Source organism: Saimiri boliviensis, chromosome 18, assembly GCF_048565385.1.
Source record: "Saimiri boliviensis isolate mSaiBol1 chromosome 18, mSaiBol1.pri, whole genome shotgun sequence".
NCBI classification, from domain to species: Eukaryota; Metazoa; Chordata; class Mammalia; order Primates; family Cebidae; genus Saimiri; species Saimiri boliviensis.
Genome location: NC_133466.1, coordinates 13,652,577 through 13,678,140, shown reverse-complemented (window position 1 = coordinate 13,678,140; position 25,564 = coordinate 13,652,577). Strand labels below are relative to the sequence as shown.

At 37.2% G+C, this 25,564-nt stretch overlaps 1 protein-coding gene across 2 annotated transcripts in view; it reads right to left on the bottom strand.

The window, feature by feature from the left end:
- Window positions 1–25,564, bottom strand: part of SCAF4 (SR-related CTD associated factor 4) — a 68,918-nt gene that overhangs the window by 12,781 nt on the left and 30,573 nt on the right. The window contains exons 5-19 of one of the 2 annotated variants that reach the window (XM_039480406.2): window positions 25,009–25,144; window positions 24,549–24,691; window positions 23,746–23,922; window positions 18,815–18,996; window positions 18,367–18,475; window positions 17,063–17,230; window positions 16,498–16,583; window positions 15,294–15,484; window positions 14,008–14,108; window positions 12,988–13,101; window positions 11,997–12,153; window positions 9,248–9,405; window positions 7,337–7,502; window positions 7,163–7,249; window positions 6,813–7,004 (exon numbers count right to left, since the gene is read on the bottom strand). In XM_039480406.2, the coding sequence (XP_039336340.1) occupies window positions 6,813–7,004; window positions 7,163–7,249; window positions 7,337–7,502; window positions 9,248–9,405; window positions 11,997–12,153; window positions 12,988–13,101; window positions 14,008–14,108; window positions 15,294–15,484; window positions 16,498–16,583; window positions 17,063–17,230; window positions 18,367–18,475; window positions 18,815–18,996; window positions 23,746–23,922; window positions 24,549–24,691; window positions 25,009–25,144 (2,167 nt within the window). The remainder of the gene's footprint in view (window positions 1–6,812; window positions 7,005–7,162; window positions 7,250–7,336; window positions 7,503–9,247; window positions 9,406–11,996; window positions 12,154–12,987; window positions 13,102–14,007; window positions 14,109–15,293; window positions 15,485–16,497; window positions 16,584–17,062; window positions 17,231–18,366; window positions 18,476–18,814; window positions 18,997–23,745; window positions 23,923–24,548; window positions 24,692–25,008; window positions 25,145–25,564) is intronic. The other variant, XM_039480407.2, reaches the window with a different exon arrangement.

Genomic DNA, 25,564 nt, shown 5'->3' with positions numbered 1-25,564 from the left:
CCTCTGCTCTCCCTTCCCACTATGGTCCTTCAACAAGCCCTGTTCCATCTCAATTCAGGCCCTTATCTTTGGCCCTCACTCTACATTCCTTTCCTCTGTATTTACATGGGAGTATTTTCTTCATTACTGGTTCAGATGCCTTTCCTAGCCATCATATTTAAAATTGCAGATACCCATGTTACACCCTTAAATCTCCTAACTGTCCTGTTTTACTCTCTTCATAGAAGTATCTCCATGTTAAATTATTACTTGTTACCCAGGTCTGCAATAATATAAACTCCAGCACAGGTTTTGTTTTGTTCATTCTGGTATTTCTAGCACCTAGAAGGGTACCTGGCACACAATGGTTATTGATTAGATATTTATTCAATGTATGAGGCGAATGGTGGTTGCAGAGGTGATGACCAAATTCATCAAGGAGAAGATACCCTTCAGGGGATTAAGAATAGAGGCTACAGGGTCCAGATCTTTTCCCAGGGTGGTAACAATCTTTCCAGCATAAACCTAGGAAGATTGGAACTTTGAGATAGGATGCAGTTTTCTTTCAACCTTCTTTTCTGTTCCTTGTTGTAGTTCCACTGTTCTCTACAGAATGAGTGTCACTGTGGCATTTTGCATGAACTCAAAAATGAAATTTTCCCACATGAAGAAAAAGACCAACCACTCTTAACTCTTTCATCAATGCCTGAAGATCCCTAAGCATATATCCCTAAGTATTTTTTAATCAAGTATTTTTCTTTTTTCATTTCAGACCTGCAGAAAACTGAAATAACAGTACAACCAACACGTTATTTCCTTTGCCTAGATTCACCAGTAACATTTAGGCCTATTTACTCTGAAAACACTCCTAGGTGATTCTTATAGTAAGCATTATGTTCTGAGAGTTCAGGAAAATAGAAGCAGCAGCAGCTAGTTTTCAAAGACTAAGAAAAAGCACCTTTTAGACTGTATAATACATTAAGATTATACTGAAAACATGATGCTTAGAATGTTCGCAAGAGATTAAGAGAAATTTGAGTTTTCAATAATACATACTGCAGATATACTGAGATGTACGTAACATCTATTTTTGGCACAAGTGTACATTATGTTTTGCTAACATCTAATACATGAAAAACAATTACAAGTGAAACTGGAGAATGATTATCTTTTTCAAATGCTTGGTTTTTTCAAAATAATGTACAGTAAGCTCTGTATGGTTAACTTCCCAACAGATTTACCTTTTAGAATTTCAGTTAGTATACTATTACTATGTTACTATAATTGACAAAGTACATCAGCTATGAGTTAAAATTTCACTATTAGAGTCAATAAGTTTGAAATCTAGTTAACTTTCTATCACTGAATGAGATTATCTGTAGGCAATTTTATTTTCAATGTTAGCTGGAAAAAATCTTACCTGAAATTCTTTACAGCAATTAACTTTCTCTACCAAAATCAATCTAGAGCCCAGAGTTACTGACCTTCCCACCTTCCTTAAGATGTCCTTCAGAGAGATTTAAATTTAAGACATTCTTCAGACTTGTACTCTAGAGCAGCCTAAGAAGTGACAGCCCAGGAGAAATGGAGACATTGTGTTAAAATATTTCAAGGTTTTCTGCAAGACTTTCTCCATGTTTCATTTGAAGTGCTTTACCCTTTTGAGAAACTATGGTGTGTTCACGTGTAAATGCATATCCATGCCAAATATTTGTTGTAGATTAATCACTATTTTGCTTTATCCACTATATCCAATGAATAATGTTACATACTAAGTTAAAGGTACTATAAAATTCGTATTTAAGAAACCATTTCTACTATGTAACACTAGTGGAATAACATAATGCAATAATTAGAATACCAATTCAAGTATTTTAAAAGCTTTCAAAGAAGAATGCTTTTATAGGATAAGTAAACAGGCTTTTTGGGTACCAAATCAAATATCTGATACATCACTCTAGCTTATAATTTAATGTAATCAAACATTAAAGTTCAGAAAAATTTAAAATGCAAAAATTGTTTTTAAAAAATTAGGTATTATGTTAGTACTTAAAAACTCTGCTTTCTTGAATTTCCTTCAGGCTTCCTTTAAATGTCAGTGGCCAACTAGTGCATTAATAGTAGATTGGTGCTTTAATGTTCTAATAAGTGATACTAAAAATTATGAGCCATCAAAAATCATGAAATTCTAGACAGAAATTGGGTAGAGAAATTCAAACTTTAGTCAAATAATCAAAATCAAATTCCAATTTTAAAGCAACTACTGAAATTGTTGGTAAAGTTATTCAACTTCTGGCAGTTTCAGGGATCATAATGATAGCATATAAACATTTACACCTGTTTAAATATAATTCACAAACCAATTCTGTCCCCACAATTCCTGTGTCCAAATCTGGAATTATCAACGCAAATGCCTACTGAAGCCATGCCGGGACTGCAGCGCATCACAACACTGCCTAGTAATTCAGCCACAGGCCACCAACTTGTGACTCGTGCTTTAAAACCTTTGGTAACAAAAATTCCAAGTAGGAAGTGATCTTACAAATACCCAATTCTTATTTATAAACTTCACCATCATCTACAGTGTGATAAAAACTGGCAGTAATCTCTTCATATTGATAATTAATGAATAAATATACTTAAGGGACTTTCATTTTCCATAAAAGGAATGAGTTCAACCTAGAACAATGTTTGCTTGAAAAGATATTTTGGATATACTGGTAACACAGTAGAGATAGGTAACACAAAACAAACATTTTTTGTGTATTCTTTTTTATTGTTTGGAACACCAAAGTAACCCAAACTTTACATTTACAATGAACTTTTTAATAAAAATATGTTGTACATATTAGAGATACATGTTATACAAAAGTTTTTGAAAAGTAAACACAGACACTTATACAGTAAAGAGAATGAACTGGATTGCTGTCATTTTTAATATTCCTTCTATCCTAAGTGACCAACAACTGTAGAATGTTACCTTTAGCTTTTATGAAACTACCACATTCTAGCTATTTTGGTGTGTGAGATTTCTTTAAAATCAAGTAATAATGAATGATTACTGTGTATAAAGTAATTTTGTATTTTAAGAATGTAAGTATTACTAAAAGAACCAAAATTTCTAAACGTTGGTTTTATTCCCTCCAAATTTAGTAACACAACTCAACTAATTACTAAGACCCACACTTAAGTCTGATGATAAAGAATTTTAAACCAAACCATCCTTAAGGCACCCCCTGCCTCTTTCCAGTATAATCAGGCTTCACTACAGAATTTTTGGAGACCCACTGAACAACTGCTTGGCACCTCCTACTTTAGAAATATTGCCATATTTCACAAATTAAGATCCAACACAATTAAATCTCGCTCACTGGAAAAACTATAGATCCCTAGGTGTGCTATTTATCACTAAACCAACACACATTTTCTCAGTAAGCCAACTGATGGAACTTCGATACGTGTAAATTTATGACCTAATCTATCTCAAAAATATCTGATGCAATTATGTCAAGATAAATTTTTTTCCTAAAAAGTAGGCCGGGCACAGTGGTTCATGCCTGTAATTCCAGCACTTTGGGAGGCTGAGGCGGGCAGATCATGAGGTCAATAGATCGAGACCATCCTGGCCAACATGGTGAAACCTTGTCTCTACTAAAAATACAAAAAATTAGCTGGGTGTGGTGGCATGTGCATACAGTCCCAGCTACTCAGAAGGCTGAGGCACAAAAATTGCTTGAACCTGGGAGGTGGAGTTTGCAGTGAGCCCAGACTGCACCACTGCACTCCAGCCGGGCAACAGGGCAAGACTCTGCCTCAAAAAACAAATTTGCTTCTTCCGTCTGCCAATACAACAGTTACAAATCACAGTTGAAGTAATATAATTTTAGAATGACAAAAGGTATTTTTCTCTAGGTGTTATGAATATTGTCTATGACATTTCTTATGTGTAATATAAGCACCCATCATTCAGTAAGTGCCTGCCCTGCAGCAGGCCCCATACCAAGTGTTTTATATATGTTAGCCCATTACACCATTGTGATACCCTGTTGTGTCTGTCATTTTTATCCCCCTTTACAGATGAGGAAAGTGAAGTTTAGTATCAATTTCTAGGCTTACAGTTTTCTGGTCAGCACAACACTTTCCTTCATTATCTTAAAAGAAAACATTTAGAGCACCAAGAGGAAATATCAAAGCATCTTAGTTCTGGCATTCTATCACTCGGTTATCCCCACCTGATTACTGATCCTTTAGTACTGCAATATTGCAGTGTGGCTGCCACATTCTTTTATCAAAATGATAAAACTGGTTAGTCTTGGATGAATCCTTCTTAATTTGCATACACATTAAAAGCTCATACCTCTATAAGGTCAAAATTCATGTGATATTCTTTACAAGACTGCTGACTGAAGGCACATGGAAGGCATTCTTTCTCATGAGTGGAACTAAACTACTGTATTTTAGTTAAAAGTGCTTATTTTAACATAATTGTTATCATTTTTCTTATGTCAAACTCTAAACCCTTATGGATTTAGAACAGGCTTCAATTTTTAAACTCTGTTTTATAAGTTATGAACGAAGATAATCAATAGAGGTAAAATATGAACAGTCCTGCATTGAAAACCACCCACTCATGTAACAACTGTTCCCTTCTTATGGGTCCATCTAGTGGGAGGAAGATGGACACAGAAACAGGTATGTCAGATGATGATAAATGCTACAACTGATTGAGAATTTAATTACATTTCCAGCTATGCCTAGCTTACTATATATTTCCAAGCTCACCAACTTCTCATCTGTGTTTGGTTTCACATGTTGGAGGCAGAGGTTAAATCTTATGTTCAGTAGTGGTAAGAAATAACAGGACGGGTCTTCAAGACCTAAATGTTAAATCATAGGCAGGCTACTTACTACTCTTCAGGGTTGTTTGAAAGCGGTGGTCATTAAACTCCCGGAGATCATGAGATCTTTTCATTCCTAAGTTTGTTAAGCCCAGTAAAAAGCACAAATGCAGCAATTTTGTAAATAGTTTCAGGTAGTCTAACATCCATGGACCTGAGACTAAGATTCACAACCAAATGTGTGTGTGTGTGTGTGTGTGTGTGTGTGTGCGCGCGCGCACGCATGTAGGATGTGAAGAGAAGGGGTTGATCAGAAAACCATCCACAGATTCTATAATTCTTATGCAATCATGTTAACATGGGGAAAAAAAAGCATAACAAAACAGATCCAAAGATGTTCCCTGGTTCCTAGTCCAATGTTCCTTGTATGATATGATTTCCATGGGAAGGTAGAAGCTCTTAAGCAACTTCCTTATTAAACAAATGATTTTCCATCATTATGGTAACTATGTTCCTTTATCACTTGTGATAAATTTTAATTCCAAATCCTCTTTTACCATTACCTAATCTGTGTACTAAGAGAAATAATATCAAGTCTATTTTCAGCCTAAACTTAGTCTGGGGGGGTGGGGGGCAAAAATACAGTATACCATTTAAAAACAAATTGATTTTTTAAAATTATCAATGTAGTACATGCAAAAAATAAAAAATTTCAATAGTACTGAATAGTATGGGTGAAAAGTAAAAGTCCTCCATTAAAAACCAATGTTTCACTGTCCTACATCTCACAGGTAATCAATGGATTCTTTCCTAAAACAACTCAGATTATAAAAGCAAACAGGCATGTACATAAATCTTTGAAAAATACTATGGGCTCACAGGACTAGAACACTGCAATACTCTCAAGGTATTAACTTCCAATTAGGAGATTCAAGTTAATTATATTTGGCAATACCACTTCAAATATAACAATTTGTTAATTTAAAAGATGGTCTACTATAACAAGCATGAGATGTATTTATTCATAACTTATTATTCATAACTTTTTAAAATTTTTATTTGAGACAGAGTCTTGCTCTATCACCCAGGCTGGAGTGAAGTGACACAATCTCGGCTCACTGCAACCCCACCTCCCAGGGTCAAGCAATTCTCCTGCCTCGGCCTCCTGAGTAGCTGGGATATAGGCGCACGCCACCACGCCCAGCTAATTTTTGTGCTTTTTTTTTTTTTTTAGTGGAGACGGGGCTTCACTATGTTGGTCAGGTTGGTCTCAAATTCCTGACCTCGTGATCCACCCACCTTGGCCTCCCAAAGTGCTGGGATTACAGGTGTGAGCCTCCACACCCAGCCAAGAGTAAGCCCACTCAAAGATGTAAAAGATCTAAGTCACATTGCCCTTGATCACAGTATTCAAGTTGTGGGTAAAAAGCACAACAGATAAACTCCAGGCAAGTCAACTGACAGTGAATGGGAAAGTGGTATCTCAGACTGCAACGATTACTCAGAAAACAAAGCCATTTTATTGCAATGTATCAAAGATAAGCCCACAAAGAATGCTACCAAAGTCCATGCGTTTCAGATGGATAAAAATTGGTCCAGATAAAGAAAAACCTATGCTGTTAAAGAAATGTCCCTTTAAAAGCTGGGAAGAAACTGAGGTTAAGTGAATTATGAACTCTGTACCAATTTCTTTGCACAGAGATTACTTTCTTCATTTTTCTATACCAAATAAGGATGTGAAGATCCAAACTTTTATTCAAGACAGACAAACATGATTTCATCTTTGGATTATCTCTTGGTAAAGACCAAGTACACATACTTGACTTTAAGAGGAGTATCTTCCTCAAAAACAAAAACAAAAAACAACCAAAAAAAAAAAAACAAAACCAGTCTTAGAGATCATTTTCCCAAAATTAACACTGTTTTTTTAAAAAACCTAACTTGGTGATGGGGGGTGGGGAAGGAAAATTAGTAACAAAAAAAAAAATAACTTACCAAGAAGTGAAACAGGCTGGGTTACAGGAGGGGTAGGCAGATTCGTAGGTGCAGCAGGTGGCACAGCAGAGCCATACATTTTCACACTGTCACCAGACTCGGCGTTTCCTCTAGCCCCAGACACCACTGTTGGAATGGGATTTCCAATAGATAAGTCTTTTGTAGTGTCTTCATTTATACCAGCGATAGTAGCTAAGGAATATAATTATATCAACATGTGAAGCTGAATAATTAATTATCTCCCGGTCAACATTCTTCTGCCATACTATAAACTCTATTACCGGTTGACTCTCCCTCCTATACCCAGCTCCAAGACGATAAGCAAACACAAAAGAAAAAACCATGCTTACAGTTTGGGATGCTTATTGGTGGAGTGTGAGGAGGAGGAATGGATACTGGTGGAGTTATAGGAGGTGGGGGTCCAGGAGGAAGAAAACCTAAAATAAGAGAAATAATGTCAACTTATGTTCTGTCATTTCATTGCAGGCTCTAAAGTAAGCATGTTCTCAGACAATTTGGTGTACCTGGTGGTAAATGCATTGGGTTGAATCCTGGGCGCAAAAACGGTGGAGGAGGAGGGGGAGGAGGAACACCAGGACCAAAGCCTGGAGGTGGAATTCCCAGAGGAGGTGTGAAAGCAGGTGGTTGGAGAGCACCAACTACAGGTGGACCCGGTTGATGTGGTGGGACCTAGAAAGAAAGATAAAAAATGAAACCACCTATCTAGACACCTTCTCATCCATACAGTAAACACAGATAAAAGAGCAAACTGTTGAAAAAAGATGTTTCTTAATTTGTGCTTGTTAGACCAGTAAATTCATTAAATCAGGTGATAGTTAACTTCTATTCATACGAACTGATAGAAATCAAAGCTGTGCTCTCCACTTTATGACAGCAAATTCATACTACATTTCATCAGTGTTTACTGGTGTTCTGACATCACACATTTTAAAATGGTCCATGGTCCAATCAAGCAACTTTGGGTAATATAGCTCTAAGCCAGGCTACTTGGCAATATACAGTGGCTAAGCTCGCAGGTCCTGGAGACAAACTGTCTGCCTCTCCCACCCGCTTTAGTTAGCTGTGTGACCTTGAGCAAGCTATTTAAAAAACTCTCTAAAATGGGAAAGTGCCAACCACACATAATTATGCTGATTAAATGAGTTAATATATACTAAGTGTTGGTGCCTGGCACATAATAAACACCCATCAAATGTTAGCTTTTTTTTTTTTTTTTTAAGATAAATCAATAGCAGCATCAGATTCTCATAGGGGCATGAACTCTATATGCACATGTGAGGGATCTAGCTTGTGCACTTCTTACAAGAATCTAACTAACGCGTGATGATCTGATGTGGAGTAGCTTCATCCTGAAACCATCATCCACTCCAGTCCATAGAAAAATTGCCTTCCAATAAACTGGTCCCTGGTGCCGAAAAGGTTGGGGACCACTATTTTAACAGATTAGGCAGGTTTCTAACATATGAGGAATGCCAAAGCCAGGGAAGGGAATTTGCACATTTACAAACAGGAAATTGAAGCTTAGAGATTAGGTTACATGCCAAATGCCACACTGATGAGTATAAACAATAGAGCTGAGAATTAAATCCAGTTCTACCAGAATCCATTCTTTCAAGTAACAGGTTGGTTGACTATACAGCAAAGATTTTATAATAAGAACATAACTTCTTGTTAAACAGGATTAATTATAAATAGCTTTCAATCCATTTACAAATTTCATAATGATAGCACCAAGGTGAAGATTAAGAAAATCCCTTTCCCTCAAAGCAGCAGCTTATTGGGTACATATGCAAGTTCTTTCAGAACATAAAATCCCTGAAGAATGAAGACTCAGAAAAAAAAAGTTGGCACAATCTATGCAACTCGATACTGAGTCACCTGGTTAGATAGATATAAGACAATATAAATTTATTTTGGTTCTATAAACATTTATGGGCCAGGTACAGTGGCTCATGCCTGTAATCCCAGCACTTTAGGAGGCCAAGGCAGGCAGATATCTTGAGGTCAGCAGTTTTGAGACCAGCCTGGCCAAAATGGTGAAAACCCGTCTCTACTAAAAATACAAAAACTAGCCAGGTACGGTGGCACATGCCTGTAATCCCAGTTACTCAGGTGGCTGAGGCAAGAGAGCCGCTTGAACCTGGGAGGCAGAGGTTGCAGTGAGCCAAGACTGCACTACTACACTCCAGCTTGGGTAACAGAGTGAGACTCTGTCTCCAAAAAAAAAAAAAAAAAAAAGAAAGAAAGAAAAAAATAATTAGGAAAATATAAACCTTAAATCTGACAAACCATGAAAAACGAATATGCACATAGATGTACTCATTTTTAAAAAAAAAAAAAAAAAACTATGAATACAGACATATATCTACAGTAAGACTCAGAAAGGGAAAAGTTTAATGTCCCAATATTCTTACCTGTGGAGGTGGCACTGTTATAGGTGCAGGAACAGGAATAGGAGGGACAGGCACGGGTAATGGTTTAGGTATGGGTGATACTGGTTCTGTGTGTGAGGTTTCAGCACCTCCATTTTGAGCAACTTCATTTTCAGGCTTCTTAGGAATTCCTTTCCAATCTGTGAGAGTGAAAGAAATTTAACAAGAGTTTACCATTTTCAGTTTATAACTTTAAATCTAGAAAGGAAAAATGTTGATTATAAAAAACTAGCCCAATTATTAAAGAATGCCTATGCTAATTTTAGAAACAATAATTATTTAGATTAGTAACAACAGACACATGCAAAAGTATGCTTGCTGTGTGCCAGGTGCTGTCACAAGTACTCTATACTAGCTTATTTAGTTCTCAAAATGACTTACAAGTAGATACTATTACTAATCCCATTTTACAAATGAGGAAAGCAAAGACTGCTTGTGTGCCCAAGATCACATTAATAGTAAATGGCAGAGATGGATTAAACTCAGATACATTTTGTTCCACATACTTAACTACAAGAATATACTGTTTGAAGTATTAAAAATAAAGGATAATGAAACATCTGATATTTCCTGAGCAAATTTTCACTAATATTAAAGAATAACTTAAACCTTTCAACTATTTCTACATATCTTCTAGTCAAATGATAAACAGAAAACCATCTTTCTGCTCTGTCCTCTGGGGCCTTGGCTCCATCAGAGATTCTCCAATATTACTGACCCTTTCCATACATTCTCCATTGGACCATGAGCTCCAGATGACACTATCTTAATCTTTTACCCTCGTCCAGAGCCTCCCAGATATCTGGCACATAGGTGGCCTTCAATACCTGATTGCCTGAATACAAGTCTAGCTCTATCCTTAGGTGAAGGTTTTATGCATTAATGGAGGGAGTGGGATGTGGGAATAGTACAGCATTGTTTCACCTCTTTTTGGCTCTCAAATCTCACTACTGCTTGAAGCTTCCTTTATTTTATTTTTATTTTTTGAGATGGAGTTTTGTTGTCTTCCAGGATAGAGTATAGTGATGCAATCTTGACTCACTGCAACCTCCATCTCCTGGGTTCCTGCGATTCTCCTGCCTCAGCCTCCTGAGCAGCTGTGATTACAGGCACCACCATATCCAGCTATTTTTTGTTTTTCTATTTTCACCATGTTGGCCAGGCTGGTCTTGAACTCCTGATCTCAAGTCACCTGCCTGCCTCAATCTCCCCCAAAGTGCTGGAATTATAGGCGTTGAGTCACCACGCCCAGCCTTGAAGCTTCCTTTAAATGTTCTGAGGCCGGGCACAATGGCTCATGCCTGTAATCCCAGCACTTTGGAAGGCTGAGGTGGGGGGGGTGGATCACCTGAGGTCAGAAGCTCAAGACCAGCCTGGTCAACATGGTGAAACCCATCTCTACTAAAAAATACTGCTGAGCGTGGTGATGCGTGCCTGTAGTCCCAGTTACTCGTGAGGAAGGCTGAGACAAGAGAACTGCTGGAACCATGGAGGCAGAGGCTTCAGTGAGCCGAGATCCTGCCACTGCACTCCAGCCTGTGAGACAGAGCAAGACTTCATCTCAGGATAAAAAAAAAAGTTCTTTCTGTGTTGCCATGCCATCCTATGCTCCTCCTTGTTCCTGTCTAGCAATCTCCAGGTCATGCCCATGCATTCTGCCATTCTTCCCACTGGAATCTGTCAATCTGGCACTTAAAATATTTACGCCCACAAACAACTGCAACTCCTGGTCTTACATGTTTACTTTAGATTGCTTCTCTGGACATCTAAAACTATCCAAGGGAATTATTATGAAGCACTGGATTAAAACACAATACCAGGCCAGGTGCAGTGGCTCATACCTGTAATCCCAACTCTTTGGGAGGCCAAGGTGGGTAGACCATCTGAGGTAAGGAGTTTGAGACCAACCTGGCCAACAGGGTGAAAACCCATCTCTACTAAAAATGCAAAAATTAGCTAGGTGTGGTGGTGCACACCTGTAGTCCCAGCTATTTGGGAAACTGAGGTAGAAGAATGGCTTGAACCTGGGAGGCAGAGGTTGCAGTGAATCAAGACTGTGTCACTGCACTCCAGCCTGGGCGACAGAGCAAGACTCCATCTCAAAAAATAAATAAACATAATACCAAAGATGCTCAGTTAAGAGCTATATGATCTGTTAAGTTTCAAAGAAAAAGTTCTACTTAATTCTGTAATTCTTTTTTTTTTTTTGAGACAGCGTGTCACTCTTGTTACCCAGGCTGGAGTGCAATGGCGCGATCTCGGCTCACCACAACCTCCGCCTTCTGGGTTCAAGCAATTCTCCTGCCTCAGCCTCCTGAGTAGCTGGGACTACAGGCACGCGCCACCATGCCCAGCTAATTTTTTGTATTTTTAGTAGAGACGGGGTTTCACCACGTTGACCAGGATGGTCTTGATCTCTCGACCTCGTGATCCACCCGCCTCGGCCTCCCAAAGTGCTGGGATTACAGGCTTGAGCCACCGTGCCCGGCCTTAATTCTGTAATTCTTAAACCCCATAATCAGTAAGTATTTCATTTGTGTTTGCATCTCTTTTGTCTCATTCACTATTTAATCCTCAGTTTATAATAGACAGACTGACACAGGATACAAAAAAAAAAAAAAAAAAAAAAATCTCAAAATCACATCCTAATGCAAGGAACAGGACATTCAATTTGTCATGTGTACCACCAAGCAAACAAGTGAACTGTAAGAGAAATGAAATCCTGCTTTACCTGGGTTAAGTGTGTCACTGTCCAACATTCCTCCTTCACAAAAACTCTCCAGTTCCTCAGGCTTGACTTTGTCCCATGGAATATAAGTAACACCAAGTTCGACATCCCAATACTGCTTATAATCTGCCTTTATTCCTTTGTTTAAGGCCCAGGCAATCTATTTTACCAGTAGTGAAAATAGAAAAGAAAGAAAAACAAGGTCGTAAGTCTTGAAAATACTATTCTCTATCATTCTATCCATTCTAACCTTGGTAGCAAGGGAGCAATCTGGACAAGCTAGGCTTGGATTTCATTCAAAACCTTATTCTCACTAAGGAACTGGTTACCTTTTAATTCTCACTTTGTCCTAGAATGGAAACTTCACTGGCATTTGCTCATTACCCACTCTCACCCAACCCAGCCAACATAAAACTTAGAGAAAAGGAAAAAGTTTATCAGGGAAAGGCAGAAGTTCACTGAATAGCATAGCAGCATACTGGGGACTACTTTTCCAAGTCTAGGAATGCCTTGTAATTACTTAACATCAGACAAAATCCTTTTGTAGTGCAATCCAATGGCAGAACGGGGTGTTAAGACACAAAGAAACAGTGACTTCAGCTTCTTAGGGAAATAATATCCTTAATACTAAGATGGCAAACTTTAAAAATATGGTATCCAAATTTTTTGAACAGGACAAAACATACTGCTAAAGGACAACATATTTAAAGCATTAATTTACCTTGATGAACCCATCTACATTTCAAACAAAACAAAACCAAAATTCTACCATGCATGTAACATTTACAATTTTATGTTAAAACATTGGAGTTCTTTTAGGAGACATTCTCTTTAAAATAAAATAAAATAAAATAAAATAAAGACGCACATGAAATGCCTTAGTGTCAAAAGTCATTTTTAAGATCCAAATTAGTTTTTAAAGGCCACATGTTACTTCGTTCCCTTCTGCCTCTGCCTATTTTTAAAAAATGAATTATAACATGTAAGACCCTACCTTTATGGATTTCTGGTTCACTTTATAGTTTCCTCGGCTCAGCTTCTGCAGGGCACGATAGGCATCTTGCCTATGAACCATAACAATATAGGCACAACCCCTGGGAGGAATCATCTGCTCCAAAACATTTTAATATTATAAAAGGTAACAGAATTAACAGCAACAATTTATAAGTAACCAGTTCCAAGAATCCCACCCCCCATCCCATGCTCTGTAACAGGCGCCCCCAAACTACAACCTGCGGGCCACATGTGGCCCCGAGGCCATTTATCCGGCCCCCTGCTGCACTTCAGGAAGGGGTACCTCTTTCATTGGTGGTCAGTGAGAGGAGCACAGTATGCGGCGGCCCTCCAATGGTCTGAGGGTCAGTGAACTGGCCCCCTGTGTAAAAAGTTTGGGGACACCTGCTCTATAATGTAAGGTTAAATTCACTTCTATGATGGCAATTCAAGTTTGGTCTCAATTGAGTATTCCAAGCTTTGTTATATAAAGAGTTACCTAGAATTTTTTTTGTTTTGTTTGTTTAATTTTTTTTTTGAGACAGAGTTTCACTATTGTTACCCAGGCTGGACTGCAGTGGCATGATCTTGGCTCACCACAACCTCCACCTCCTGGGTTCAAGCAATTCTCCTGCCTCAGCCTCCTGAGTAGCTGGGACTCCAGGTGTGTGCCACCATGCCCTGCTAATTTTTGTATTTTTAGTAGAGACGGGGTTTCACCATGTTGACCAGGATGGTCTCGATCTCTTGACCTCGTGATCCACCCGCCTCGGCCTCCCAAAGTGCTGGGATTACAGGCGTGAGCCACCGCGCCCAGCCTACCTAGAAATGTTTGAAATTAACCTTGGTTATCCAAGAAATGTTAAACACAGAGAATTCTAAATGTGGACTCAGAACACCTAAACTCTAGTCACATCTATAAACCTGGGTAAATTGTAACTTAAGTCTCAAGTCTTTCATTTCATAAAATGACATTAATCACACCTGTCCATCACACTTAAATAAATGAATAAACACTCACGTTAATTGATTCAATTGGACCAAACTCTTCCAAGAGACTGGCAACATCCTGCTGAGTAGTTCTTTTGTCCAGTTGCCCCACCCAGAGTGTAGTACTGCAAACTTAAAATAAAATTACAATCATAAAGAGATTCACATTTGATAATGAGCAGCACTGTAGCTAAAAAAAAAAAAAAAAAAAAAAAAAAAATTACACAAAATATCCATGAACTATATTACAACACCACAAGTTTAAATAGAAAATCTGACATACATTTTTAAAATTCTAGAAAACTGCATTAGTACTTCCAAAAAGAGAACTGGGATAGTGAAAGGTATACATAAAAGTTGGAAAAAACTGGCTTTTTTGTAGATGGATCTAAAGATTTCATCTACAGAAACCGAAGCCAGGGAAGTAATAACTTGCCCACATTACCCTGCCAATGAATAGCAGAATTAGGACTGGAGCTCAAGTCTCTTGATTACCAACCAGCTGAGTACTTTGTTCACTACATGTAACTGTCCTTTCTCCACTCCTGAGTGTTCATAATTTTCTTTTTTAATCCTGTGTCCCAGGTAATAAGCCTTACAGAATCAGAAACCTTATATATGTCCTAGTCATATTATGAATTAAAATCTTAATCGTCTTTTTTTTTTTTGAGATGGAGTTTCACTCTCGTTGCCCAGGCTGGAGTGCAATGATGTGATCTCGGCTCACTGCAACTTCCATCTCCCTAGGTTTAAGTGGTTCTCCTGCCTTAGCCTCCTGGGTAGCTGGGATTACAGGCATGCACCACCATGCCCAGCCAATTTTGTATTTTCAGTAGAGACGAGGGTTCTCCATGTTGGTCAGGCTGGTCTCAAACTCCTGACCTCAGGTGATCTGCCCGCCTAGGCCTCCCAAAGTGCCGGAATTACAGGTGTGAGACACCAAGTCTGCCAATCTTAATCTCTTAATAGTTATTTATTTATATCAAATATATGTCTAGCCTACCTTACTAAATGTAGACTGAAGACGTTTGATGAGACTCAGAAAATAATGCAAGTGAATATATTCTGTAAATGTTTGGTTCACTCCTTACTGCTGCTTTACAGCTGGTTTAAGGTACAAAAGCAAATCTAATTGCTTTTATATAAATCATTGTTTATACACTAATGTATAAACAACTAAGACAAAATAAAGCAATACCTCAAATAAAAAACACAGAGGTAATATTTCTTTTATATTTTTGCTAACAGGTATGAAACACTTTAAACACAAGACAAGAAAAAATAGTGCAGGAAGTCTGAATATAAAGATTGAGTTACCACTTGCAGTTTCTGGTTTGACTTGAGGGAGGCCTTTTTGTCGACGTTCTCTCTCTTTTTCTCGATCCCGTCTTTCTTGGGATCGAGATCGGGGAGAATGTCGGCGTCTATCCCTGGACCGAGACCGAGAACGTCGATGACGAGACCTTCGAGATCTAGAACCAGATCTAGATCGCCTCCTTTTTGGTGACCTAATGTTTTCAAGAAAAGGGAGAATGGATAGCATATAGAAAAAATGCAGAAAATATAAGCACATACTAACTTAAAAAAATACAACTAGGTAATTTAATGTTTGGATTACGTAAGAATGCAAGAGCTGGGAATTCATTTTACAGATTTTAGTATGTCTCAAATTAGAAATCATGCACATTATTTAAATAAAATAAACAATGTTGACAGCCTATATAGAAAGTATCTGTCATCTTCAGTGCCTTTGGTACTATATAAAATTACATTCTTGTAATTTAAGTAGCTAATTTTCATGGTTGAGATACATTGCTTTCACTTTTTTTTTTTTTTTTTAAAGGGATGAGGTCTTGCTATGTTGCCCAGGTTGGAGTGCAGTGGCTATTCACAGGTGCAATCCCACTACTGATCAGCAAGGGAGTTTTGACCTGCTCTGTTTCCGACCTGGGCTGGTTCACCCCTCCTCAGGCAATCTGGTGGTCCATACTGATGCCAAACTTAGTGCGGACACCCAATCGGCATAGCGCACTAGAGCCCAGAACTCCTGGGCTCAAGTGATCCTCCCACATCAGCCTCCAGAGTAGCTGGGACTACAGGCACGTGCTACCACACCCGGCCACTGCTACTACTGTTATCTACCTTCTTAGTATTTTCTGCAGCAATTAAAAACATTCTCTGAGTATAGCATTACTGTGATCTTTCCACTTTTGCTGGCCAATTAAGTTGTAATAGAACCCTGAAAATAGAGTTCTAATACGACATACTGTATACCTAAGGTATAGAATTACATTTCCAAAGTTCCACTACATCTGAGCAACTCAAATATAGAGGAAAAATGTAAGATGAACGAGGTAGATTTTTTAAAAATCAATACTTCTGTCCCCTTCTACACACATATACGAATACAAACATACCAACTGTTATTTTATTAACATTCTGAGTATCTGAAAATAACCCAATCTAATTTTTATGTCTCCTAAGACACACAGGGTTGGAAAAAAAATTTTCTATAGATTACCTGGATGCTGACCTAGATCTTGACTTTCTATTATCAGACATATGTCGCTTAACCTCTTGAATACAAGGTTGTTCTACTTCCATTTCCTTAAAAAACAAAAACCATCATAAAATGAGAAATACAAAAATTATAAAGGCAAGAGAACAAAATCTAACAAATGCCCCTAGGCAATTCTCTTTTGGTTGCTTGGGATCAAATTACTAGTTCAGTAACAACTAGCCATCATCACTGGAAGAAAAAAGAAAAACAAAACAAAAAAACACTTTTATATTGTTTAAAAGATTAAAAGAAATACCTCTCTACTTCTGGCAAAGTTACTTTGCTTAAATTACATACCATTTTAATAAGCCTTTAACACTCTATCTCAAACCTCACAGAATCCTACACAACTTGGTAGTTTTATGTCTACTTTCCAGATGAAACACCTAGAGCACTGGGAGAGTTTAACATGTATCCAGGTCTTTCTTTATATAGTCAAATATGAAGACAGCAAGCCAATTAGCAGAAATCTGCATATAAGTCAAGGCAACAAAAATGATACAATTATCTGAGAATAAAATTTTACCTGCTGATGTGGCTTCTGTGTAAGTGGTTCATTTTGTGCCTGAAAAGAAGCTTGGAAAGGTTGCTGCACTGGTGGAGTTGGAGGAATCACAGGCTGAGCCATGGGAGGAAATGGAGGTGTGGGAAGAAGTCCAAATCCTGGCATTTGTCCATTAGGAGGAAGTGGAACCTTTCATTTTTAAAGAAAGTGTATGAGTAACAGCTACCAAAATAATTTGGAAAACCCTTAGTTATTAAACTAAAATATCTTCAATAAACTTTGGGCAAGGAAAAGTTATAATGATATTCAACATTATTTAATAATTTCCATATGCACAATTTTCAAGCAAGGATTGTTACATACCAAGTATATAGTTAAAAATCCTGTAACTCATTTTAAAATTATGAATACACAGGTTTAGTTTTTAAATATTTAAAGAAATACTTTCATTTACATCAGAAAGCAATGTGATAAACTGAACTTCAAGTCGGTACTACTCTACTGCAAATGGTCTCGTTCCAGCCTTAAAGACAAGTATTTTAAGCCTTTTGGGAGGAAAACCGGCTTTCTAGAAGCAATGACTTCTAGGTTTACTTAAAAAAAAAAAAAAAAAAAAAATTACCATGGGGGAATTTCAACTAACATACTCAACTTTTAGAATTTCAAATAAAGGATCATAATGAGTAAACTACAATTTAACGTATTTCTGTATGTACAATTTAAACGCGAAAACTACAAATACAATGCTATCAGTATTCTTTCTAAATTATTTATGAACTTTCAGTAATTGTTAAACATCTGAAATAACAAAAATGCTTCCTACCCTGTCCCTATAATTTAGATGCACAGCCAAGTTTAAGAAACACTCCATAAGATAATTTACTAAAATACTGAACAAATCTCTACTAACTTCCGGCAACTCTCCAGTGTGCTATGTATGCTCCTTTTATTCCAGATTTCAAACTATATTACTCAATGTTCAGAGCTCAGAGCCCTCTGAAGTATTTAACCACACAAAATACAGAAGAAAAGCCCTTCCAGGGGAAAAGGCTGTATAACTAAATAGGTCGGTTTCTTCAAAGAGAACTGTAATTTCTAAATTATTTTAACTAAAAGGCCTATTATTAAAATATGAGCATGCGATTTTACCATTCTTGTTTTAATTACAGAAAAAAGCAACTCAAAACAGTTCCATGTTCAACAGCTTTTATCGGAGCTATAGTACGACTTAGCCAATCACACAGCAGCATAGTGGTCTGTGGAGTGCAAACCACATGCTCTAATAAACAGATCTTTTTTTTCAACCGCAAGAAAAATGCTTGTACCTGATGGTGCATGGGATCCTGTTGTATTCCCATCATTCGTGGCTGAAACTGATCCATATTTTGATGCTGTGTGTATGCTGGCTGCTGCATGCCATCTCCAGGAAAGCCACTAAAAATAGGTAGAAAATCTTTTTTACCCATTCAAAAGCACAAGCTTCTCAGTCACACTTACACTACAGAAAGAGTGTTGTTCATAAGCCATTAGTCAACATGTAACTGAACCACGTATCTATCTATATATTAAATTTATAAACTCAGTATTATCCCCAACATAAAAGCCATTCTTTGATTTAAATCTTAGAGGATCCCTGCCTCATTTAAGAGAAAACTAATTCCACAAATTTTACAAAACAACTTCATTGAAAATCGTCACTGCTAAATGTTAGATTATGCCTTTACAACTATTATCAATTTTCTATCTGCTGAGGAATAAAAAAAAAAAACTAACAATGGTGCCTGTGGAGGAGGAGGAGAGGCAGCAGTGGGTGCAGCAGCAGCAGGCACAGTGGCGGTAGGAGCAGGGGGCACAGTAGCAGCAGGTGCTGTCGTGGTGACGGCAGTGGTATCCTCTTTCTTTGATTCTTCCACAGCTTCTGGCTCATCATCGTAGTCAAATCTATCAAGCAACTTCTGGAAAAATTATATCAATATTTCATTTTAAAATTTAGACTGATTCACTGCACAAAAAATGTTACGAAAACTAAGGATGTTTACCACTATCTAGAAACCCACAATGTTAAGCATAATCTTATTTTCCCACATGTGCCTAAGGACCTTGGTTTGTAGATATGAACAGTTTTTAAACAGATGCCAGTTTGGAAAACACACAATGTTATTATTCTGTTTTCCTTCCCCAATTGTAAGTACAGTGTTTTCTTTCTATCAGTATATTTCACAAGCAATTTAGCAGCATAGATGTTTTTCTAAAATATTCATTTCCCTAGACTAAAAATGTCTGGAACACTGTGCAAATGGGCATACATTTTCAGTCAGCATAAAATGTACAAAAAGACTGTCTTATCCAATCACCATAAATGCACATAGAAAAGTGTCCATATACTGCTTGCTCAAGAATATACTAACATTATAAAAAGAAAAAACATAGCATAGGGATAGGGACGCAAAAAAGTCACTAGCAGTTCACTAAATAGTTTACTCACTTCTTTCTCACAACTTTAAAGCTTATCAGAAACTTTCTTTTAAAAACAAACTCAGGAGACTTAAGGAGATCACCTATCTAGAAGAATAATTTAAAGATTTATTCAGGAAAAAAGGTAATGCATTAAATACCTACTAATGCGTATCAGATATATAGACTTTATCATCACAAGAACACTGCAATGTAGATATGATTTCTTTTTTACAGACAAGGAAACAAAGGCTCAGGTGATTAAGAAACATGATCAAGATTGTACAGTCAGTGAATGGTAGAATCAGGAGGAGGATACTGATCTTTTTGACTTCAAAGCCCTCAGTCTCTGGCTTTCAATAAGCAATCTTTCCTTTCAAGCTGTGCCCATCCGCTCATGGACTTAAATCCCTTAACTTGCTCAACCTTAAATCCTTAAACTTGTGTCAATCTGTAATAGTTCTGCCTAGAGATTCTGGTTTTACTTTATTGAACAACAGATTTTTAAATGAGTAATGAAAGTTTCCTCCTTAGACAACACAGTATATAGGAATAAACTAAGTGTGAAGAGTGTGGATAGAACTGACTTTTCTTTCTTTTTTTGTAGTTCTAGGTCAAGCGAGTAGTTCTTACAAATGAGCAAGTCATTATTTTCTGAACAAGAACCACAGCCCAGGCACCTTGCTGTTTTATACACATTTTTATTTAACCTTCATGGCAACAATAAAATATTTTCACTACCATCTTTATTTTACACTACTGAATACTAAACATTAATTCAACAACAGGACAGTCTGTAAGTAATTAGAGCCAAAATTAAAATCTGGTCAAAGTTGCCTACAAAAAACAAAACCTATCTTCACAGTTTATTACATATTAATATGTTCTTTAAAGTTTGAAGAACATTGCTCTGAAAAAACTATATAAAACAATTAAAAAATTAACATGGGTCTATCCAAAAAGAAATTTTAGTTGCTTTATATGAAACTGAGGATCTATAAAGTAGCTGAAACAGACAAATTATTTCCAGTGAGTAGACTGAAACAGGCCTTCTTAGCCAAAGGAAAAGTACATAATTACTTTTTCTAAACTTATAGGCAAACCACTTAAATATAGAGGAATTACAATTCACATTAATAAGAGAAAGATGCTCATTATCATGGCTTTTCCTAAATTTACCTGTAAATTCAAAGCATTCTATACATTGACATAGAAACGTATAGAATTTTCCATTTCATTTGGAAAAGTATGCTGTGATGGTTAATTTTATGTGTCAACCTGCCTAGGTTATGCAGTGCCCAGCTGTTCGGTCAAACACAAACCTAGATGTTGCTGCGAAGGTATTTTTTAGATGGGAGTAACCTTTAAATCAGTAGACTTTGAGTAAAGCAGATTACCCTTGATAATGAATGGGCCTCAATCAATCAGTTGAAGGTATTAAGAATAAGAACTGGCAGCGCCTGTAATCCCAGCACTTTGGGAGGCCGAGGCAGGTGTATCATGAGGTCAAGAGATCGAGACCATCCTGGTCAACATGGTGAAACCCCATCTCTACTGAAAATACAAAAATTAGCTGGGCATGGTGGCGCATGCCTGTAGTCCCAGCTACTCGGGAGGCTGAGGCAGGAGAACTGCTTGAACCCAGGAGGTGGAGGTTGCAGTGAGCCGAGATCACACCATTGCACTGCAGCCTGGGTAACAAGAGCAAAACTCCGTCTCAAAAAAAAAAAAAAAAAAAAAAAGAGTAAGAACTGAGTTTTCCTGTAGAAGGAATTACCCTCAACACTGTAGCAGAGAAACCCTGGTCTGAGTTTCTAGTCTGCTAACCTGCAAATTCAGACTCAGACCTTCAATGTTAACTCCTGAATTTCCAGCCTGCTGACCTGCCCTATAAATTTCAAATTCACTAGCCCCTACAATTGTGTGAGCCAGTTTCTTAAGATAAATCCTTCATTCTTTTAATCTAGACAGACAGATGCAGATGTAGATACAATTACTGGTTCTGTTTCTCTGGAGACTTCTGACTAATACACTTTATGATAAATGAAGACAGTTTGAAAAAGAGTAAGTGGGATGGGTAGAGACAGCATACCAAGAAATCAAAGAGTCTGTTACAAGAATTATTATGATGCAGAAACAAATATATTAGTGGGATAGAACAGTGTCCAGAAATGAGACATAGAAACATATGGGAATTTAGTGTATGAAAAAGCAGCGAGGGAGAATTGGGTATTTTCAAAAATTCATATTCTAAAAATTCCAGAGGGACTAAACAAACATTAAAAAATCCCTTACTAGAATATAGAAGTCTTTTTTAATACAAATGAAGATTTTCCTAATCACAAGACAAAAAACAAAAACAAAAAAAAACACCAAAACTAATAAAACCAAATATATGAGTTTATGTTCATACGTGCATGTAAATAGGTGTGCAAGAACATACAGAGACAAATCTGCTCAAACCTATCGTGTGGAATTCCTTCCTTTTTTATTTTATAACTTTCTGTATTTTTTTTCTACAAGCATATATTTCTTTACCCCAAAAAATGTATTCAACTTTCATTTAATCAGTCATTCCTCATAAATCATTAAGATATAATGAAAACTGGTATTTACTACATGGATTTTTAGTTTAGACTATGGGTAATAAAGTCCTTCTGTTTTTATAATTAGGATGTTGGAAAGAATTAGAAATTTTAGAGATGATGAAACCAAAGGCATCAGTCCTGATTTACAAACTTTTGAGGTTTTTTTTTGCAGTGTAAAGTGAAATGATGTTTTATAAAGCCATAAACCAACTAAAACAGACAAGAGTGGAGCCGTTAGGATTAAATTTCAATGAGAAGCTCTGAGCTGTTAGTGGCAGCTTCTAATACATGCCTAAGAAACCATAGGCCCAAAACAGCAGCTGAAAGACACTGACCCAACTCAAATCCTCTTTTTTGTTGTTTTGATTTTTAGAGATAGGATCTCATTCTGTAGCCCAGGATGTAGCACAGTAGCACAATCATGGCTTACTGCAGCTTGTGAATTCCTGGGCCCAAGCCATCTTCCCACCTCAGCATCCTGAGTAGCTAGGGCTACAAGTGCATGCCACCGTGCCCAGCTGGTTACCAAACCCTATTATATATACGGTAACTGAAACTTAATAAAATACAAAATTACACAAACATTAAAAATATTTAATTTTTATATATTATTAAAAATAATACCTATATATTATTAAAACACACACATATATATTAAAAATAGATACATACAGACGGGGTCTCACTATGCTGCCCAGGCTGGTCTCAAACTCCTGCGCTTATGAGATCCTCCCTCCTCAACCTCTCGAAGTGTTGGGACTACAGGCATGAGTAACCACACTTGGCCGTCAGGTTTTTTTAACAGCAAAAAACTGAAAGCAACTTGAATGTCTACTAGTAGTGGAATGGCTAAACTATAACGTGCCCATGAAGTGGAAGTCTATGTACTACATGCATTCAGTAAAAATGTAGATCTAAATCCACTATTAATCTTAACAACAACAACAAGGACACAAAAGTATTAACACCAAAACAAGTGGACATGTATGACGATCAATTAAAGAAAAGCAGCCAGGCGTCGTGGCTCACGCCTGTAATCCCACCACTTTGAGAGGGTGAGGTGGGTGGATCATGAGGTCAGAAGTTCAAGATTAGCCTGGCCAACATGGTGAAACCCTATCTCTACTAAAAATATAAAAATTAGCTGGACGAGGTGGCAGGCGCCTGTAATCCCAGCTACTTGGGAGGCTAAGTCAGGAGAATCCAGTGGGTAGAGGTTGCAGTGATCTGAGATGGCGCCATTGCACTCCAGCCTGGACAAGAGAGTGAGACTCTGCCTCAAAAATAAATGAATAAATAAAAGGAAAGCATATATCTGTAGGAAATTATTCTGAAAACATGTAAGGCAAAATGTTATATCATAATCCCCAAGTGTGGATTAATGAATAATTTTCTATTTCCTTTACTCCCTAAATTTGTTTTTTTTTTTACTTTTTTCATTTTACACTAGCAAATTCAGAATTCAGTTTCAAACCCTGAAAATTTTTGCAGTGAGCACATATCACATTTAAAACCAGGGAAAATAATCGATGTTTTGATGTTGAGGGGGACACTCCCTCAAATTACAAAACAAAAAAAATGAACAATCCACAGCAGGGATAACTTCCATAATTTAAGTTGAGTGATATAAACAGTGGGCTGGGTTATGTGAGAGAAATGTACCTTGTCAAATGCAGTTTTCTGTTCAGGTGGGGGGAAAGCAGCTTTTTGTTCAGATGGTTGTGTAGGAGTTGTCTTTAACTGAGCTGTAATAGCCTGAACCTGAGCCATCACAGCATTGTCAAGGGCAGGAGACTGTGGTTTTGGAGGCTGCTGAAAAGTCTGAAGGATCTGCTGAAGCTTAAAGAATGGGAAAACCAGTAAATCACACAACAAAGTATAATCATACTATCAAAAGTTAATTTACTAAAAAAAAAAAAAAAAAAAAAAAAAAGGTGATTCAAAATAGCATAGGCATAGAATAAATAAAAAAATACTTTTACTAATGGTTAAATTTGTAGTGAATGAATGAATTCAACACAAGTACAATGTGCATTGCTTAAGGTTAAAAAATGTATGCTGACAATGTCAATGATACAAGATGATGGTTGAAGAGAAGAGAAAATACACTAAATTGTAAACAAGGTAAGCAAAACTTTTCTAGAAAAATGGAAAAATTGTCCATTACAAATAATTTTGAAATCCATCAGAAATGCTAGAATTGTGAACACCAACACAAGCCACTTAGCAGTTCTGAAGTCCTCTTCAAAGAGGTACTGCTATTTCTAAGTATGTTGTTCCCTTGTTCATCACTTTCACATTTTCCCTATTATTCCTACATCATTACTTCTCTTATGAAGGCTTTTCTAGTTGAAAAGCAGACATATTTTCTCCTTTGAATGTGGTTATTAATGAAAAATGGAAAACAAGAGATCAGAACAGTACCTAGTCCTGTAAACAATTTCACCTTTGACTAGACACTTTACCTGTTGGCCTTGAGTTGTCTGAAACAGCTGAGCCACAGCAGCAAACGCATCAGAGCTGGGCAACTGTGGTACAGTTGGGACAGAGTTTGGAGTGGCTTGTTGGGGTGGTTCAGAAGAAACTTTTACTGGAGGTGGAGGTGATCCTAAAAAAGAAAAGGGCATTAAGGTCTAAAAAAAACTATTAACCTATGAGTTTTCCTAATTAAGCTTCTTCACTAAAATAAAATTTTTCCAGTTTAACACAGTATAAAATATATAGATTGTGGCACTAGAGTTTATACTGTAACAACAGAAGAGCAGACTTTTATTATAAATAGGAATTATGGAAAGAAAATCACACCTTCCAAGATGTAAATTCAAGTTTCTTTCTACAGAAAAATTCCATCAACATAGATAAACTCTGACTCTTTCATGTGCAAAATACGTCATTGTGTAAGCTCACAAATACATTTGACCATACCTTCATTATTGGTAACATTTTCTGCTACTGGGGCCGCATTACTGGTTCCTGCTGCCATGTCCAAAAGAGGTTGAATGATTTCAATTTTGAACACTCCATTTTTTTGCCAAAGGTTCAGCACACGAACTATTTTACTCTGTTATGCATGAGGAAACACAAATATACAACAAATATTAACATAAATAACCTATTATGCTCTTACAAAAAAAAAAAGGAAAACCCCCCAGGCTAATATTTCCATACTATGTGTGTTTCAGAAATGAGGGGAAAAAAATCAGAATTAAACCCTGGTTAAACTACTTTAATTGCTGGGCACAGTGGCTCACACCTGTAATCCCAGCACTGTGGGAGGCCGAGGCAGGCAGATGACCTGAAGGAGACCAACTTAACCAATGTGGAAAAACCCCATCTCTACTAAAAACGCAAAAAATTTGCTGGGTGTGATGGCACATGTCTGTAATCCCAGCTACTCGGGAGGCTGGGGCAGGAGAATTGCTTTAACTTGGAAGGCGGAAGTTGTGGTGAGCCAAGATTGTACCACTGCACTCCAGCCTGG